This window comes from Narcine bancroftii, chromosome 8 (assembly GCF_036971445.1).
Source record: "Narcine bancroftii isolate sNarBan1 chromosome 8, sNarBan1.hap1, whole genome shotgun sequence".
Classification (NCBI taxonomy): Eukaryota; Metazoa; Chordata; class Chondrichthyes; order Torpediniformes; family Narcinidae; genus Narcine; species Narcine bancroftii.
Genome location: NC_091476.1, coordinates 92,995,213 through 93,015,129, shown reverse-complemented (window position 1 = coordinate 93,015,129; position 19,917 = coordinate 92,995,213). Strand labels below are relative to the sequence as shown.

General features: G+C 44.5%; 1 protein-coding gene across 2 annotated transcripts in view; it reads right to left on the bottom strand.

The window, feature by feature from the left end:
• LOC138741037 (V-set and immunoglobulin domain-containing protein 2-like) overlaps positions 1-19,917 on the bottom strand; it is a 72,653-nt gene that overhangs the window by 47,649 nt on the left and 5,087 nt on the right. The window contains exon 2 of one of the 2 annotated variants that reach the window (XM_069894513.1): positions 13,819-13,899. In XM_069894513.1, the coding sequence (XP_069750614.1) occupies positions 13,819-13,843 (25 nt within the window). In that variant the 5' untranslated portion in view covers positions 13,844-13,899. Of the gene's footprint in view, positions 1-10,935; positions 11,077-13,818; positions 13,900-19,917 lie in introns of those variants that run through there. The other variant, XM_069894512.1, reaches the window with a different exon arrangement.

The following is a 19,917-nucleotide window of genomic DNA, read 5'->3' as shown; positions in this document are numbered from 1 at the left end:
ACCTGAAACACTCACCCTCCCTTTACCTCGAGAGCTGTTGTCTGACCCGCTGAGTTCCTCCTGTAGCTAGTCTTTTTTTACAAAAATTCCACAGATACCATGCCAACACACCTGGACATTTTCCACAGGAAGATCATTTTGGCATCAAACTTTCCCTGTTAATGGTTAAAATGGGGTGGGGAGGGGGGAATATTTGGGTTTTGGATATTTTAAAAATGCTTCTTGTTACAAAGGCTTTTGGCATAGATACATTGTTATTAATTGTGCCCAACGCTAATACTATTACAGCCCCAGCGACCTGGGTTTGCATCTGGTGCTATCTGTTGGGAGTTGGGTACATTCTCTCCATGACTGTATGGGTTTCCTCTGGGTGCTCCCATCCTCCAAAAATGTACAAGGTTTGTAGGTTGGTGTATATTGGCGACATGGGCATGTATGTCTGAAGAGCCTAATAACTGTGCGCTATTTCTAATTTTAAAAAAGAAAAAAAATTTAAAATTAAACCCTAAAGAAATTCATTAACACAGACCCTAACGGCAACACTCACCCTGAATCTAAACCATATACAATGCAATCTTAAAAGCCAGTCCAACGTCATTGTTATTCAAAACCTGCAGTATGACCTAGTGTAGTGAAAAGTGTAATGTGTTGGCATATTAATAAACATAGAAGATTAAAGTTACAACAGGGACTGATCATGTTATTAACACTTGCTGTGATACGTGTTATAAAACATATAAAAAATAAAAGGCAACTAAGCCATTTATGACCAAGTGCTTTCTCTAACACAGTCTAGCCTTGATAAAGAGTTTCGAATAGAAATATTGACTGTGTAGCAGTTCATCGGAGGCTCAATCCAACCTGCTCAGGAGGTTCCGAGCAACATCATGACGCCACAATACAATGACGTCACTTGGAACATGTAGGGTTTTCAAAGCCGGCAGTGACTGTTTGAGTAAATGACTTTTACTGAACTTCGACTCGACTACGTCTCTTTATTTCGCACTGCAACACAGTTGCTACATTGGTGAATCTGACAGGCCCAAATGGATTTTGACCCAACATGGACAACGCAACAGTTTTGCTCAAACTGCCTGTCTTTTGGACCACTTAACCTGAAATTTGGTTCAGGCAGGCTGAGGTGCAGTTCCACATTGGCAAGATAGAAGTGGACGCCACTAAGTACTATCATGTGGTAAGCACCCTCGACCAGGACATGTCCGGTCAAGTAATGGATTTCCTTCGAGATGCACCAGCTCTCGCAAGTACGAAGCCCTAAAAGACTCCCTTCTCTGGATTTATTGTCTCTCACAGCACATACGAGCTTCACAGCTCCTCCATATAGATGACGTGGGTGACCACATCCCTTTGGAGTTAATTAATTACATGTTGTTGCTGACAGATGGCCATAGCTTCCTCTTCAAGCAGTTGTTTTTAGAGCATATGCCAGAAGACATCTGCCTCATGTTGGCTGACAAGGACTTTAATAACTCTTGGACAGTGGCCGCCCATACAGACATTCTGTGGCGCATGAAACAGCAAGGCACAAGGCCCACAGAAATTTGTGCTGCATCACACCCAAAGGCCCAGGCTCCACAAGTACTGGCAACGAGGGCGCACATTCCCCCGGGCAAGCATGACTCATTGACCATGGCTACGGAGGATGGCCCCTGTAACAGTCTACTCTACGTCTGGGATGAACTCTCCAAGCACAAATTTCTAGTCAACACAGGTGTGGAGGTTAGTGTCCTTCCTCCTTCAGGCTTTGACACCCGTACCAGAAGCATGGGACACAGTGGTGAATAACAGTTTTATTTGTACATACGTTACACGAACTATACCCCTGAAATTCGGCAACAATAAGTTCACATGGATGTTCATTCTTACTGTTGTGACCCGGCCATTGCTGGGTGCCAACTTCCTGAGAATCCACTGACTGATGGTGGACTTAAAAGGGCATTGGTTGGTGAACACCACAGCATTCCAGACTTTCCGCCTTGGAAAAGCCAAACCACCTGCCCTGTACCTAGATGCCATGGAATACTTGAACACAAATTCACCAAACTTCTTACGGATTTTACGGACTTTGTCACTCCCCAGTTCTCCATTGTCACACCAAAACATGGCGTTGTACATCACATCCTCACCCAAGGACCTCCTCTACACGACCGAGTCCAATACCTGCCGCCCAACAAATTGTGGCTTGCAAAACAAGAGTTCCACAAATGGAGGAACTGGAAATCATACACAGGCCTGATAGCCTGTGGGCTTCCCTGCTACATATGGTGCCAAAAGCCATGGGAGGCTGGAGACCTTGAGGGGATTACAGGCATCTCAACAACACTACCATTGCAGATCACTACCCTGTGCCTCATATACAGGACTTTACAGCTAATCTTCATGGGGCCAGGATATTTTCCAAAATTGACTTGGTGGGTGGGTACCACCAAATACCTGTAAACTCAAAGGATGTGCCCAAGACAGCCATCATAATAGCATTCAAATTTTTGAGAATACCTTTTGGGCTCAAAAATAATGGTCAAACATTCCAGTGACTGATGGACACAATAGAGAATGGCATGGACTTCCTTTCTGAATACTTGGATGACAGACTCATTGCCAGCCACTCCCATAAAGAGCTCCTGTAGCATCTGTGTTTACTCTGTTGCCATCAACAGGAGTTTGAGCTAACTGTAAACCCTGACAAATGCAAATTTGGGCAGTCCTCTCTCTCAAGTTCTTGGAACATTAGATCAGTAGCCAGGGTGTCATTCTATTGACTAGGATGCTGGAAGCCATCCTCAAGTTTGTGAGACCCGATATGAACAAAGGTCTCCAGGAATTTGTGGGGATGGTCAATTTCTATCATTGTTTTCTACCATCTGCAGCCCTAATTATGAATCCCCTCTTCAACTTTATATCTAGTGATGCCAAAGAACTCGAGTGGACAAAGGAGACAATGGTAGCATTCCAGTAGACCAAACAGGCTCGAGCAAAGGCAACATTGCTGGTCCACACACAAATGGATAAACCAACTGCCTTGATGATAGACACATTTAACACAGCAGTAGGCGGGGTCTTGGAACTGTACACCAATGGTCAATGGAAGCCTCTAGCATTTTTTAGTTGGCACCTCTGCCCTCAGAAAATGAAATACAGCACATTCAATAGGGAACTGCTGATGCTGTACCTAGAGACTTCCACTATTTTTTGGAAGGTAAGGACTTCACAGTTTTTATTGACCACCAGCCATTAACGTTCACCTTTGCAAAGGCATAAGATCCCTGGTCAGTCTGCCAGCAACATCACCTATCTTACTTATCCGTATTTTCAACCAAGATTAAACATATCTCCAGTGAGAGTAATGTGGTGGCTGATGCCCAGTCCTGCTCCTCCGTTCAAGCAGTACGTGCCTCTCTCCAGGTGTAGACTACACGACGCTCACCAAAGTTCAGTGCCAGTATGATAAACTCCCAGCTTATAGAACTGCTATCACGAGCCTGCAACTCGAGGATGTAGCATTTGGTCTGCAATATACCACTCTCCTGTGTGATATTTCCATGGGTCAGGCTCACCCTATTGTCCCGGCTGCATGGAGACATTGCATTTTTGATGCCACCCCTCCATCCATCTGATAACCGACAAGTGTGTATGGAATGGACTCAAAAACCAGGTCACATACTGGGCAAAGACATGCATAGACTGCCAACCTACAAAAGTGCAAAGGCACATGAATGCGCCGCTTCAGTTTTTCAGCCACCACAGCGCAGATTCGATCACATGCATGTCGACATTCTCAGCCCACTTCTGGTGCCACGAGGGTCTATGTTCACTATGATGGACTCATCGAGTGATTCATGCACCAGAGCTTTTATTTCTGCCTGAGTATCTCAGTTTGGCCTACCCACACAGATCACCTCTGACAGAGGCCCACAGTTTACCTCCCCACTCTGGCATGTTTTTGTTGCTACTGATGGGAATGCAGCTCCACCACACGACACCCTACCACCTGCAGTTGAATGGCCTAGTGAAGTAGTTCCATGGGCACATGAGGTCTGCAACGGTGACCCGCCTCCTGGGATCTGATTGGGAGGACAAGGTGCCCTGGATTCTCCTGGGAATAAAAACAGCACCCAAGGAAGATTTCAACTCCTCATCGGCAGTGTTGATTTATGGATCCCGTTCCATAACCTGGGAGATCATGCCCACAGCATGCAGACAGGAGGTGCCATTGATTGAAGTCTTAAGCAGACTGCGGGAGCCTTTGGAAAAATCCCCCAGTTCCCACGTCATGGCATGGAACACCAACATCCTTCATCCCAAAAGAACTCTGAGACTGTAAGTTTGTGTTTGTGCACCACAAGCCACACTTACAGAGGTCATATGAGGGCCCCTTCAGAGTGCTACAAAACAATCATCCAACATGTTCTAGACATTGGGAGGCACCCAGAGACATTTACAATTGAATGACTAAAACCTACTTATCTCAACATTGATTGACCCTTGCCACAAACCCCATTGTGAAAGCCCAAGCCCTTTTAAGTCCACCATCAGTCAACGGATTCTAATGGTACCAGTGATTTAACCTCCTACCATCAGTTCAGGGGAGCCATTTAGCAGATCACCAGAGGCTTAATTGAACCAGCTCAGGAGGTTCCGAGTGGCGTCATAATGTCACAATGCGATTATATCATTTGGAACGCGTGGGGTTTTCAAAAGCTGTGCATGACTGCTAAAGTAAATGACTTTTACTGAACTAAGACTTGACTGTGATGAGGCATATTATATTTTATATTATATATAAATATGTCTTTAAAAGAGATAGATTGTGGGGGTGTTTAGTGTAGGTTACCACAAAGATAGTAACACTTCACAAAAGACATCTCATTTAAATTGCAAGAGCTCTGCATGAGAAGAGATGTCATGTCCACAGTGACTTTACAGAAACTTTGAAGAATGCCTGGAGACTTCACAAGTAGGTGTTAATTGGACTGATACTGTGGAGTGAATGGATTATTGTTTAGAAAGTAACAGATGGTCAGGCAGAAACTGATTCTGGTGCTGGCAATCTGCTTGCAGTTTGCTGTTCTAAGAGGGGTCATGTGGTTTTGCAAACAGAGAGAGAAAAAAGACCAAGCAGGCTTTCTCTAAGAGAGAGAGAGAGAGAGAGAGAGAGAGAGAGAGAGAGAGAGAGAGAGAGAGAGAGAGAGAGAGAGAGAGAGAACTGACCTGCAGTGGCTATTGGAAGCTAGTGGAAAACCACAATTTGGAGACGGGTTGTGAGTTCTGAGTTCAGCCTGTTCAAAGCCCTTACAAAAAAAATAATGGCTGGCTAGAGTGTTTCTCCTGAAATAAGGAACTCTGTGGTGACCTGGAAGAAGAGATTATCACTTGGAAAACCTACGATGGGGCAAGTTTCTTCGGCAAGACACTGAAGTACTGATCGTGGGAAATCAGTTTGTGTGTGCTCAACAAGCAACAAATCTCTCTCTGAAACCAACTAGAAACTTCCTGAGTGGTAACCATTTACCTTTTTCACCAAAGCCTGGTGAAAATTCATAAATGTTAAATTCTGTGTACAGTATAAGAATTGTCTGATACCGTTGAACTTGGAGGAGTGAGAAGTGAATGATTGGACTGTGAATCAAAACTTTCCTGAACAAATACACATTACATACACATGTGCTTAGAATTATAAGGGGGTTAAGTTAATAGTAATAAGTTAAAGTTTGATCCTGTTTTCATGTTTAAAGAAAATTAAAAGCAACTTTTGTTCAAATAACCATTTGTCTTGGTTAATTTCTGTTGCTGCTGGGTTTTGGGGTCCTCTGGGCCCATAACAATTGTGTCTGATCATTTTCCCATTCTTCATTTTGCACTGTGACACAGCTGCCACACCGAACCATTTTGACTGGTGCATGCTGTCGGATCTGCTGAATTCCTCCAGCAATTCTTTGTCTGCTCAATAAGATCATGTCTAGCCTTCTATTTTCATTCTCTCTTTCACCATATATTTTGTTTTTGGCTAAAGAGAAATTTGTGCATCAAAAATTCATGGTAATTTACAGTCCTCAAAACATCGTAGATTCACAAGCCATAGTCAAGAAATCTCTTTGACCTCTTATTTCAAGACTATGAATCTGAATGCTAACTGTCCAGGCAAAAGAAATCATCTTCCCAGTATCTCTCCTCCCTGGTCCTTTGAGAATTTTGTATTTCAGAAGGTGTATCTCTCATTATTCTAATCTCATTGCTTTGTCCATTCCATTTTGATGCCAATTAAATATGATTTGGGTAAGATGGTTAACATGTGGTATATGTGATGAGTATGATTTACGCCACATGAACTTTGTCTCACATACAGAATTTAAAAATAAAATTGATGCAAAAGCATCAACAAGATTCTGACAGCAATTTATAACTAAATGTTGGAGTAGTGTTCTCTCTGGCAGCAAGAGGCAGCTGTAACTATGGCAACGCTCTTGTGATTTCCATTCAAAGTGCAATGACTTAGAGGGGGACTCTTCATTACAAAATGGAGGAAGGACAATGAGATGGACTCGTGCTACAGAACCATGAAGATTTGTGAGAACAAATGGCAAATTCAGGGCATATTACCAAAGAAAAAAATATAGGAATACAAATGAGCCGCTGAAGGAAGACTCTGATTTATTTTAAGCTGCAGCTGGAATATGCTGTGGGCCAGACCCGATTGTTGTTCAGGAACAGTGAGATCAGATAAACCAGGGCTTTGCCATCACCCAAATCTTTCTTGTGCTCCACAAGGCTTTCTCAGCAGTTGCTCCATATTCGCTTCCTAGGTTGCCCTGTGGTGCTATGTAATAACACCACTAGATCATCAGGGGTTATCCCAGTGACCTTGTATATAAAGCAGTCCAGAGCTACAGTCTAGTCTTCCAGGTTCATCTTGCAGAGAGACAAGACCTCTTAGTGTACATATTAGTTTATTAAAGCTGTCTTATACTCGCACTACTGGTGTGGTTATTGTCAGTACAATTTAATAAACTAATATCATAGCTACTAGGATGGAATGTGCTTCTGCTCCAACGCGTGTTCCTGACCACCTGGAGACTCTTCCTGAGGAATAGAATCCGGGGATGACCAGCACGCACATGTAACCGAGGATAGAGATGGCAAGGGAACGCTATACTGGAATCATGGTGGAACGCGGGGAAGACCGCAGAAGTACAATAGGGCAGGTAAAAAATGGCCAAGAGCCCTGCCTGCCCATCGGTTCACCGGTGCAGGCGCTGCTGACCCTAAACCCTGGTCTGATCAGAAAGGGGCCACTACAAGCGCGGGTGGAAGGATCTCCACAAGTCGTGCTCCCGATCACCATATATGTGCAGAATTCCTGACCATTCCAAAATCAGGGAAAGCAGACACTGCTACCGTCACTCCCCCAGCAGCAGTTTTCCCAGTACCATGGAGACCTGACGCTACTGCTGGGATCCCCCCAAACCCGCTGCCAATGTCCCAAAGCCAGAGACACAGCCAACAGGCCCAAGCACCCAGGTTATTTCTCCAGCAGACACAAGCCCCACAGCGACTCTACCAGCAGCTCCCAGTACCCCAGAGTCTGCCCTTGCTACACCTAGACCCAGAGACCACATGGAGACCGGGAACGACCCCTGGGGTTCCACCACATTACCTAAGGGACCAGAGACTTCAGCTTAGCCATGTGCTGTGACCAGACAGGCTGGAGCTCGACCCCAGAGATCCCGGAGCCGGCACGCACTTCGGCCGCTGGCAGAGATGCTTTCTGAATTACGTGGAGGGTGCTGAGGCATTGGATAAAGAGCTAATAATGTTGCTGTTAGCGCAGCTGGGAGACCACCCTTACTCACTTATACAGGATGCCTGGTCCTACCAAGAGGCAATGAGCACTTTACAGAGGCATTACAGTAAGGGGTCATAGTGAACTCCACTCCCGGTACAGACTCATGACCAGGTCACAACAAGTAGGGGACTCTGCCAGAGACTTTATACTCTCTCTGAAAGTCCTGGGGAGATGCTGCAACTTTAAAGCAGTATCAGCTCAGGAGTATGCAGAGTACCTTATTAGGGACAGAATTGTTGTGGGCATACGGTACCTTGAGACGAGACATCGATTGCTGGAGAAAGGAATGGTGGGGCTAGATGAGTCAAGACTATTGCAGAAGCTTTAGAAAGCACCAGGAAAGAATTGGAGGAATACTCACAGGTCCCTGGGGCTTGGACAAGCGTCACATTGCTGGACTCTCTAATCCCACGAAAAAAAAAGTATGCTGCCTCACAGGAATTCACAGCAGCACACCTTAAGGGTCCCAAGTGCTTTTTCTGTGGACAAAGAAAGCACCCCAGAGCCCTCTGCCCTGCCAGAGAAAATGTCTGTTCCAACTGTGGAAAACATGGTAATTATTCAAAAGTCTGCAGAAGCCCCAAGGCCACAACCAAGGCCCATTCTCATGCTAATGAAAGGCGGGAAAGCTCTTCTTTCTCCACAGACAAACAGAAGAAGAAGAATGCCATGTGCAGCCGGCTATCTTGGACAAATGCTACGGAGCAGAGGATACAGTCTTCAGGAGACGAATATGACGCCTAGTACTATCAGATGGAAGGACACGAAGGACACACCAGACTTGCTTCCCTACGCATAAATCAGGCAAGACCACACAAGTTATCTGATGCCACTGTGTGCATCAAAATTAATGATGTGAGGGTAAATTGCTTAATCAATAGTGGAAGCACTGAAAGTTTTATTGACCAGGGGTTAGTCAACTGCCTTGCCCTCCCCACAAGCCCAAGTGAGCACCAGATCCTGTTAGCAGCCAGCAGCCTTGCGGCTGAGGTTAAACAGTTTTGCAGGATTACTCTAGAAATCCAGGGCACAAAATACAAAGGATTCAAATTACTAGAACTCTATCACCTCTGTGGCCCGGTACTATTGGGGTTAGATTTTCAGTGCCAGCTAGAAAGCATTACAATAGTGCACAACAGGTCTCACCCCGCACCCCCCCCCCCCAGAACTACGCCTTACGAAGAAACAACACTGCAGCCTGTCCTGAACATAGAACCCCCTCCGCTGTTCACACACCTGACCCCAGAATGCACACCAATAGCCATAAAGAGCAGAAGGTACAGCACGAGGGACAGAGCCTTCATTAGGACAGAGGTCCGCAGGCTACTACAGGAGGGCATTATAGTGCAGAGCCCCATCCCCTGGAGAGCCCAGGTGGTTGTAGTAAAGTCAGGAGAAAAAAACTGCGCATGGTAGTGGATTACAGCCAGACAATCAATGAATTTACGCAACTAGATGCCAACCCCCACTACGCATAGCAGACATGGTCAACAACATTGCATAGTATAAGGTGTTCTCTACCATAGACCTAAAGGTAGCATACCATCAAATGCCCATTAAAAACAGCGATCACATTTACACGCCATTTGAGGCAGATGGCAGGCTGTATCAATTTCTACGACTCCCCTTCGGTGTCACCGATGGAGTGTCCCTGTTCCAGAGAGAAATGGACCGAATAGTAGATGAGTTCCAACTGAAAGCAATGTTCCCCTACAAGAGCTGCCCCATCTGCGTGGAGTGCAAACCACAATTTTACCGGCCAGACAAAGCCACCCTGATAAAAGCTACCAAACCTTTCGAGCACCTCAGCCTCAATTTTAAAGGCCCACTTCCGTCCAATAATAGAAATGTCTATTTCCTAAACGTAATAGATGAATATTCCCCTTTCCCCTTCACAATCCCATGTTCTGGTGTATCAGCAGCCACTGTTATAAAATGCGTCCAACCCATCTTCAGCATATTTGGGTACCCGAACTAAATTCACACAGACAGGGGTGCTGCATTCATGAGCGTGGAAGTACAGCAGTACCTGCACGAGAGAGGGATTGCTACCAGCCGCACTACAAGTTACAATCCCAGGGGTAATGGACAAGTCGAAAGGGAAAATGCCACTATCTGGAAAATGGTCCTCTTGACCATAAAAGCAAAAGACCTGCCTGATACTAGATGGCAAGAAGTGTTGCCAGAGGCCCTACACTCTATACATTCTTTGTTGTGTACTGGCACTAACATGACCCACATGAACGTATCTTTTCTTTCACAAGGAAAGCCACGACGGGCACAGTGCTGCCTAAGTGGATGATGACACCAGGACCTGTTCTCCTTTGGAAGCACTGCAGACCCCACAAAGTGGACCCGCTGGTGGATCAAGTGGAGTTGAGGCACGCGAACCCTCAGTACACCTTCGTCACATTCACAGATGGAAGAAAAGACTCGGTGGCCACCAGGGATCTCGCACCGGCCGGATGTGTGAACAACGCGGAGGAAACACAGATGTCTACAGATCAACAAGGAGCACAGCAGCAGTCACTAGAACAGTCGTCCATCGAGTCACCCCAGAGGACTCTACCACCCACCCCGGAAATCAGGACCCTGGGTAGGCCCGCCCCACAAATATCACCACCCTAGGCTCGGTGGCAGGTCCTAATCCCATACAAGATCCCCAGCCCACACAGCCACATGACCTGCTAGTACTTCCCACTCCCACATCTCCACCAAGAAAGGGTGAAAGGCAGACCACACTCCCCACCCCTATACCACTACCAAGGAGGTCCAGAAGGCAACGGAAGCCACGGAAAATTTTGGACTTATGAACTTACAAACAAGGGAAGGAGGACGGGGGTGGGGGTGGGGGGGTGTGGGGAATAACAATTTTTAAGGTGGGGGTGAATGTGGTGATATGTAATTACACCACTCGGTCACCATAGGTCATCCCGGTGACCTTGTATATAAAGCTAGCCAATTGGACCTTGCCTGATCAAATGCCCAGCTGAGTTGTGGCCCTATTAGTCTGCTCGTCATGTCAATGGCCGTGACCTCGGCTGCAACATCACAAGCTACACATAATCACTCACCGAAACATGGGGTGAAGAGGATGGAAGAAATGATCAGGGTAATTTTCCGCAGCATTCTCGGAGAAATGTTGGTGTGATGTCGTCCCACTCCCTTCCACTGCTATCTGGGCCAAAGGAATGGAAGTGTTTTGTTTCGTGATCAGGGACTTTATCTCTCCCAGGCCCTGAGCAAACATTACACTGTATTTTTATCAGACTTATACAACAGTAAGCAAACAGTATGGAACCAATAGAGAAGTTAGGTTCTCGAAAATATATATTTTCATTTATAAAAATGATTGGAATTACCTCAAATCTTTTTTAAAAAGCATTTGTAACTTGCTAGTATTAAAACACAGCCTGTCTTGGTTTAAGTTCCTGTAAATATTGCTTATGAGGCATGATTTGTCTTTGTAAATAACAAAAGTGAGTGACTGAAGCCTCTTTTTGGAACAAGCTGAAACCCTTCAGTATTTATATTGTGTGTGGATAAGCTGTGTCTCATACCACCAAGTGGAAGGTCATACATTTCTCCTCTGTGAAACCACCTACTGATCAGAAATAAAACCAAAACCTGGAGGAAACACTCAGTAGGTCAGACTGCACCCATGGAAAGCGAAATAGTTAATGTTTCATTAATACTAACTATTTCCCTTTTTTTACAAATGCTAAGTGTTTCCAGCATTTCTGGATTTATTTTAGATTTCTAACATCTGCATTTATTGATTTTAAATCTATTTATTTTCTGAATGATTTACTATTCAAACATTATTCTCCGAGACTCATTTCAAAAGACCTGCTCACCACCACTCCTTCCCACCCCACTCTCTCTCTCTCTCTCTCTCTCTCTCTCTCTCTCTCTTCCTCCCTCCCTTTCACTTTATCACCACTGCATACTAAACATGTTTGGCAACCTTCAGTACATTCCTAGAACCTTCTCTCTGACAAGACTTTCCCCCACCCCCACCCCAGATTCTCTCATGAAAAAGGCCTCCTTTGATTGATCTTGCTTTGAGACAGAGCCATATTCCTCTTTTGCCTGAAGAAATTCCCTCCAGTCTGTGATAGTACATCTATCACCAATGTACATAGTGTATATAATTACTGTATCTAGACTGTGCTTACAGCGATTGGCTGAGAGCTAAGCCACACCTATTGTCTGGGCCTTAAAGGGTTGTGTCCCTAGCCAGGTCGGATCATTCCGGACTGGTCGGCCACCTGTGAAGATCTCCGGTCTTTTGCTAATAAGAGCCTTGGTTTGGATCAACAAGTCTTTGGTTCTTTCGACGAGCTCTACACTGTCCTCTCTCTCCCTTCGCATCTTCTTTCTCTGCCCCTTGAAAGCCATTTTTCTGCTCAGAGACATCACTTTTCCTTTCTGCGAGTGGATACGGCAGCCTTTGTTACTTCTGTCCGTACTTCACAAATGTTTTCATCCAAAACTCACTTAATTCTTATCTCCTTCTCATGAATAGGGCGCTCACAATGAAAATATTCTCAGGCTTGTACAGAGCCTCTTCTTTGAGCTAATAACAACACAGAATTGATGAATTGATGCCCTCGTAGATTAGAGAAGTTCTAGAAGAGGTTTGAATGTTCTTATGTGACATGATCCTGTTACCTTAGGATCTTTAAGCAGGGGAATAATACATCACCTGGCCCAAAAATTCTAGACTGTGAAAGTCATGTTGAAGATATGAAGCATCATTGGCCAGTATGTGCAGTGTACGAGGTCAGCTTGTGAAATCTCTGCAATATAAGTTGCTCTGAGACACCAATGGTTAAGGTTCAAAAAGTGGAGTGTTGCAGGTCATGGAATCAGAGAAGCAGAATATTCAAGCACAACTCATTCAAGATTCAATATTCTTTTGTAATTTCCTTTAGTATCCCATCGGCAGAAATTACCCAGCACCCCTTATAGAAAGTGAAGCAAAACAGAGTCCGTCCAGAATCACTGAATGTCCATGGATTCTCCTCCAGTGTTTCCTCTGCCTCTACACCCACACAGCCTTCATTCCAAACCATTGGCAAACCAAGCTCCAGATCCAAACCTCTGACACAACCAAGGAGCCCTCAGTGCCCTCAACACTCTTTGCATCTCAGTTCAGATAACTGGTACCACTTCAGCCAGTCTCCAACAGTCCACAGCCTGGTGCAAGTCCCTTGACTGCAGTCGCCAGCAGCTCGCACCCTGCGTGGGTTCCTTGTCTCGAGTTACCAACAGCCCACTACCTGTGTGTTCTTCAGCCATAGAGCCCCTTGATGGTCCACTGCTATAATTACCATTCCGTGGGTCATCTGCTCTGCTTCTCCCTTTACAATGGGGTGGTCTCCCTGTTTTCTGGTGCACTGCACCAGTCCTCAGCTTCTCTGGACTCTGCAATCCCTCATGGTCGCTGCCAAACACAGGTGGTGCCAGTTTGGGCTCAGATCCCACAGTTGCAAGATTTTAAAATAATCCACCATTGACTTCTTTAACAAGCCAATTAAAGCCTCTACAGAGTTGATGGCAGTAAGAATGGGCAGTTGAACCCTGCCGGGGAGTTCTATGTCTACATTTCCCACTCTCCACGCGTCTGCACCAGTGGCAGTGCTGCCATTACAGCAGCTTTGGCAGCAGAGCTATTTTTTAAATGCTAACTAGTGGGCACTCTTCCATCGTGAACAGGGATGGCTAAATGGAGGGGTCCAGGATTAGAGGGGTCATAATGGAAAAGGAGATCATGCATGATCACCAGGCAATGGCCATCTGCAGCAAGAGACATTCAGCCTCTGCTCTAAGCATTCAATTGCATTGCCTTTATCCTGGAGGCTACCATTAATCAGAAACACACCTGGACTGCCACACTAAGAGCTGTGACTACAAGATCTGGGATGGGTGTTCTGTCATGAGTGTCACATTACCTGTTGCCCCAAAGACTTTCATCATCTACAGGCATGGGCCCAGGTTTTGATGGAATGCAGAGACACAAGAGATTGCAGATTCTGGAAACGAGAGCAAAAGAAAAATTTGAAACAAGGTTCTGACCCTAAACATCAATTGTCCATTCCCCACGATGAACGCTGCCTAGCCAACCAAGTTCGTTCAACCTTTCAAAGTTTAAAGTTCTGATTTATTGTCAAAGTAAATACATGACTTTACATACAACCCTGAGATTCTTTTTTCCTGTGGGCCAGGAAGAATTTCTACTGATCAGTAGTTCAAAAAACTATACTCAAGAAAAGATACGAGTGCAAAAGAAGGAAATGTAAACAAATAAAAAGTGCAAACTGACTGCAATACAGATATTCAACAATAAATCATATGCAAAGTAAGAGCCCTTAAATGAGTGTGCCTTATTCCATGTCCTCTAGTCTTTGTCTCTCCAAACTTCAGTAGAAAAAGCCTGCTTGCATTTACTTTATCTCAAGTCCTCATAATTTTGGATACTTCCATCAAATCTCCCCTCAGACTCCAGGGAATAAACTATTCATCCTTTCCCTGTAACTCAGCTCCTCAAATACCAGAAACATCTTTATAATTCTTTCTGTAGCAAGGTGATTTAAACTGCACATTCTTTTAATTTTAATTTATTTACAGCACAGTAGAAGCTGATTCCAGACATTTAAACTCATGCTGCCCAATTCCACTCAAATTAACAACCATCCCCATACATTTGAAGAGTGAGAGGAGACCAGAGCCACTGGGGAAAACCCACGCAGACACAGGGAGAACATACATACTCCTTCCAAAGAGTACCGCATTCAAACCCAATCATTGGTGCTGTAATTGTGTTGCCCTCACTACTATGCTAACCATTCCCCCCAGTTACACATTAGGGCAATTTGCCGTAGACAATTAATCTACCAACCCATGCTATTTGGCACAGAGGATGCTGATGTGCAACTGAAGGCATGTTTAATGATCAGCATTCTGAAGAAATGCTACTTCATCGCACATCCTGACGGAAGATCTCAGACCTCTGAGGCTGTCATGGCATTTGGTGTAACAAACGCTCCCTCTGGTGGACGAAGAGCTCATTTGCCTTGACAACTGCACAAAGCTCTGCTCATTCAATAACACTGGACAATTGCAACATGCGTAACCTCGTGTTTATTGTATTTCTCATAGTTCCGGAGCATAGCTTTTCCCATGTTTCATTTTTTATCTTTATGTTTAGATCTTGTTCCCATTTTTGTTTGGGTTTACAGCACCACGCCCCAAAAGTTAAATAAATTGGACCCAACAGTATCAGACAGATGTTTTCGCTGTAAGAAGGAATCGGGAACAACAGTACAAGCAATTTGGGCATGTGAGAAAGTGGAAAAGTTTTGGGAAGATCTAAACCAGGTATTAAATAAAACCTCAAAAAGCAACATGCCAAAAAATCCAGAGATCTTTCTTCTAAGTAATATAAGAAGTAAAGAACTTGGACTCGATTTGGATGGAGCACAAAAAAGATTTATTATGTTAGCCTTAGCTGTAGCAAAAAAATGTATTATGTCAACCTGGAAATTAGAAGACAGCCTGAGAATACAGCAATGGTACATAGAAATGAATAAATGTATTCCATTGGAAAAAATAACATTCTTCTTTGGCTTGGCTTCGCGGACGAAGATTTATGGAGGGGGTAAAAAGTCCACGTCAGCTGCAGGTTCGTTTGTGGCTGACCAGTCCGATGCGGGACAGACAGACACGATTGCAGCGGTTGCAAGGGAAAATTGGTTGGTTGGGGTTGGGTGTTGGGTTTTTCCTCCTTTGCCTTTTGTCAGTGAGGTGGGCTCTGTGGTCTTCTTCAAAGGAGGCTGCTGCCCGCCAAACTGTGAGGCGCCAAGATGCACGGTTTGAGGCGTTATCAGCCCACTGGCGGTGGTCAATGTGGCAGGCACCAAGAGATTTCTTTAGGCAGTCCTTGTACCTTTTCTTTGGTGCACCTCTGTCACGGTGGCCAGTGGAGAGCTCGCCATATAATACGATCTTGGGAAGGCGATGGTCCTCCATTCTGGAGACGTGACCCATCCAGCGCAGCTGGATCTTCAGCAGCGTGGACTCGATGCTGTCGACCTCTGCCATCTCGAGTACCTCGACGTTAGGGGTGAGTATAACATATAATTTAAGAAATAACATCACAGTATTCGAACGAATTTGGGAACCGTACATGGAACACAACAGAGAAGTCCTACCGCGGACCTCCACCACCTAAAATGACAGAAGGAGAAGAAGATGAAATGAACTGACCCAGTGTGTAAAAGTAGATGACACAAATTTCTTGTTTATTTTCATTGTGTGATGACATTGTTTAATGGGTTTATTGTACTGTATATGTTGAACGTTGAGTGAGTGGGGAGGGGGGTAAAGGAGGGAGGGAAGGGAGGGGGGAAAAGGGGAGAAAATGACACTATATTCAAGAGGGAAATGTTTGTGTGTATTTTGGTCAGTATGATTCATAGTGTGAAAAATAAATAAAAAATTTTAAAAATAACACTGGACAATGAAGATTTTGCTTCCTGAACAGTTTTGGGTGCATTTTATGGAGTTTGGACTGCTGTTCACGAAAATCACCTTAATATTTTCCTATCATGTATTTTAGATAGAACACATTTTAGTGATTTCCTGTCATATTTTAAGCCTACCTCAAGCACACAAAACCATGAATGTGCAACATGTCATTCAAGATTCATTTTCTGCATTCGCACTTGGACGTCTTCCCTGCTGATCTTGGTGCAGTCAGTGACAAACAAGTTGAAAGGTTTCACCAGGATATTGCAACCATGGAAAAGCAGTATCAGGGCAACTGGAATCCATCAACGCTGGCCGACTATTGTTGGACACTGACGCAAGAGGCATCAGATGCTGAGTAGAAACAAAAATCAGCGTAAAAACATTTTTAGGTCAGTTGAACTAACGCAATGTGTCAGCATCATGATGTGATTAAATGTGTTAAATTCAATAAAAGTTACTTTAATGTTTCTGCAACTTTCTACGTGATACAGCAAATCTGAAATCATCTTTGTGTTCAGCTTGAAGTTGTCTATCATCACCCCCCACCTTTTTTCCAGGAAGCAGTCCTTTTGAAAAAAAATTGTTGTCTGGTAAATCAATCCACCACCAAGCAGTCTGATAATGAGGTTCATGTTGGCAAAGGCTTATGCACGTTTTCTTCTCCTCACTGGGATACTTCAGCCTGGACCCAGGCTATAGTCTGAAATCTTCCATCTTTGGTGTAAGCCTGTTTGCATGTTCCTTCTTGGGTTGAAGCAGTTGAAATACACCACCCAAGAAGCGTCCCAAGAGGTACTACACTCTGCGTGGTCTTAGGCAGTGTACCAGCCCCTGAAATTGTTGACAGCTCCTTCCAGTATTTTTATAAGGCAAGATGGTGGCAGTGCTGCAACGACATAACTGCTCTTGGTGCGGACTTGGGAAGAGTGTGGGAGCAGAGTCCTAGTCTTTCAGAGCTCCTCTGTGGGCTCCTACTGCCCAGTCATCCTGCCTGATGGCCCCCTGTGTAGGTTCGACTTGCCCTCAAAAATGATGGGTTTTCCACCAAAGGTCCATGAAGGTCTGGCATCTGGTGGATTGGACCTCAAGGGTTGATAGCTCCGGGGGCCAGTGGGTTGGTGCAAAGCACCAGAGATCTTCCACACTGTCCCAAAAAAATGGCAGCACTGCCAGACCTGTTGAAAATGCAATGCTGCCACAGATACGGACCCAGAACAGTGGGGAGCAGAGACACAGTACTGCTCCACAAGGTTCTACTGCCTGGTCCTCATGCCAATAGCTCCAAACAGTCTTAAAATAGCTTGTCAAAGTAGCCTGTGGTGTTCTTTTAAATCTTGAACAACTTCAGGGTCTTCAGCCAAAGATGTGCTGGGATTCCAGGGAGCAGAAACAGAGAGAACAACCCCTCTGTTGAGAAGGAGAAAAGTAGGAGATGACCTGACAGGATGGTGATAATGGCAGCGGATCAGGGAGGGGCTCAGTGCCTGAAGGACCCACTCAAGCTGTCAGCTGCTGGCAATTGGCAGTCTAAGGACTCACACAGATCTGCAGGCAGCTGACTCAAGGGAACCAGTTAACGGAAGTGTAATTCGAAAGAGCACTGAGCGAAAGAAGGCCTCTGGAAGGGCTTTGAAAGTTGAAGACTTCCTGATCGTATCAGAGATTTGGATCTGGAGCTCAGATTCCTGATGGTTTGAACAGGAGTGTGAATGGCTGCAGAAACACTGGAAGAGAATCCACGGACACTCAATGTTTCTGAAAGAACTTTATTTTGCTTCCCTTTCTCCTATTGTTAGGGGCACGGGCAATGCTTGTGGAAAGTTGGAGTACTGTGTATCATGTATGTTGCATTTTTAATATATGATTACATATCATTAAAATGAATCTTTGAACCACTGCCCATCAAAAGCCTGGGAGGGGACTCTACCAGGAATGAAACCAAAGCAGTGGACCAGCGTGGAGCTCGGCAAATGAAGGCCTCACACCAGGCCATGGGCTGCTGGCGACCAGCTTGTGGGGACCAGGTATAGGGATAGAATTCATGAGGGTGCTGCAGTTACTCGGAAGCTGATGGCTTCCTAATCACCTTGGGAAGCCAAGGGGGTCGAGGAGAGTGGCGTGGATGGTTCAAACACAGGTTCATTGCTGGACAGGACAGGAGGAGGCTGCGCTGTCGTGAAGGTTAAGTGGGCATAGGATGAGGTGGCAGGATCCATGCACACTTGATGTCTCTGGAGGGACTCTGCTTTTCTTTTGGATAGTGACCCTGTATCGATGGCACCTCTTTGTGTGCTTAACAATGAACAGAAACTTATGTCTTGCTAACACTCTGAATAGTTAAGGATATTAAAGATCAAATAGATTTGAATTTTTTTTTAATAATAAAAATTAAAATAATAGAAAAATAGCAGAAACAGTAAAATATAATAATGCAAGAGGCATTAGGGCACCATTAGTACAGGGCCAGTAACGCTGTCTGTAAGGAGATTGTACCTTCTCTCCATGTCTGTGTTGGTTTGCTCTGGATGCTCCAGTTTCCATCCACCCTTCCAAAATGTACAGGGTTGTAGGTCAATTGGGCTGAACCGGCTCATGGGCCGAAAGGGCCTGTGATCATGCTGCGTGTCTAAATTTTAAAAAAAAAGATGCTTCTCTCCGAAGTGCAAGTCAAATGGATGAAGTAATTCTCTGTTCTCCAGCTCTGTACTCCTGGTACAAAACATTCTGCATCTTCCCCCTCTCTCCTGCCAAACTCAGTTATGGGTCCCAACACTGATCAGGACAGTACCTGCCTTAGGTCATTTTGGACTTCTAGGCACTCGTGCCTGATGCATTCATGTTGAGCACGGTGTACTCTCTGCCCACTTCCTCAGTCCTCTCCTTGTCCTCTGAGAGAGAAGGATTACAAGGTGGATCTTGTACCTGATGCCTAATTTTAGATTTTACTATTGGGCAGCTAATATTAGATGCGTCGCTTTTTGGATTCATTACAAAGATAGAATGGACGCTTCAAATTGGATTAATTTATAAATTAACTCTACTAAAAAATATTCTCTTATTTCCATTCTTGGAGCACCATTACCCTTTTCATCTTCTAAGTTAACCGATAATTTTGTGGTTAAACATAATTTGAGAATTTGTTTTCAATTTAGAAAATCTTTTGGATATCATAAATTTTTACTGGCTAGCCCTGCATTAATTTTGATTTTCTCTCACCTTCTGTGCAAGACTTGGCTTTAAGTGAATTTAAAGTTGGGGATCAAGTCTGTTCAAGATTTATTTATTGATATAATTTAGCTTCATTTGAACAACTATCTTCTAAATTCAAATGACCCAAGCATCACTTCTTTAGGAGTGAATTGAATTCTTTATTGTTGAGGCTTCCTCGGGACATTTATATAAATATGATAGGGATAAGTTATAAATTTAAACTGGATCAAAAAAAAGCTGATTTCAGCTTGGTATGATTTTTTATTAAAGTCTAGGGGGAAATCCCTGGATAAGATTAAAAAGTTATGGGA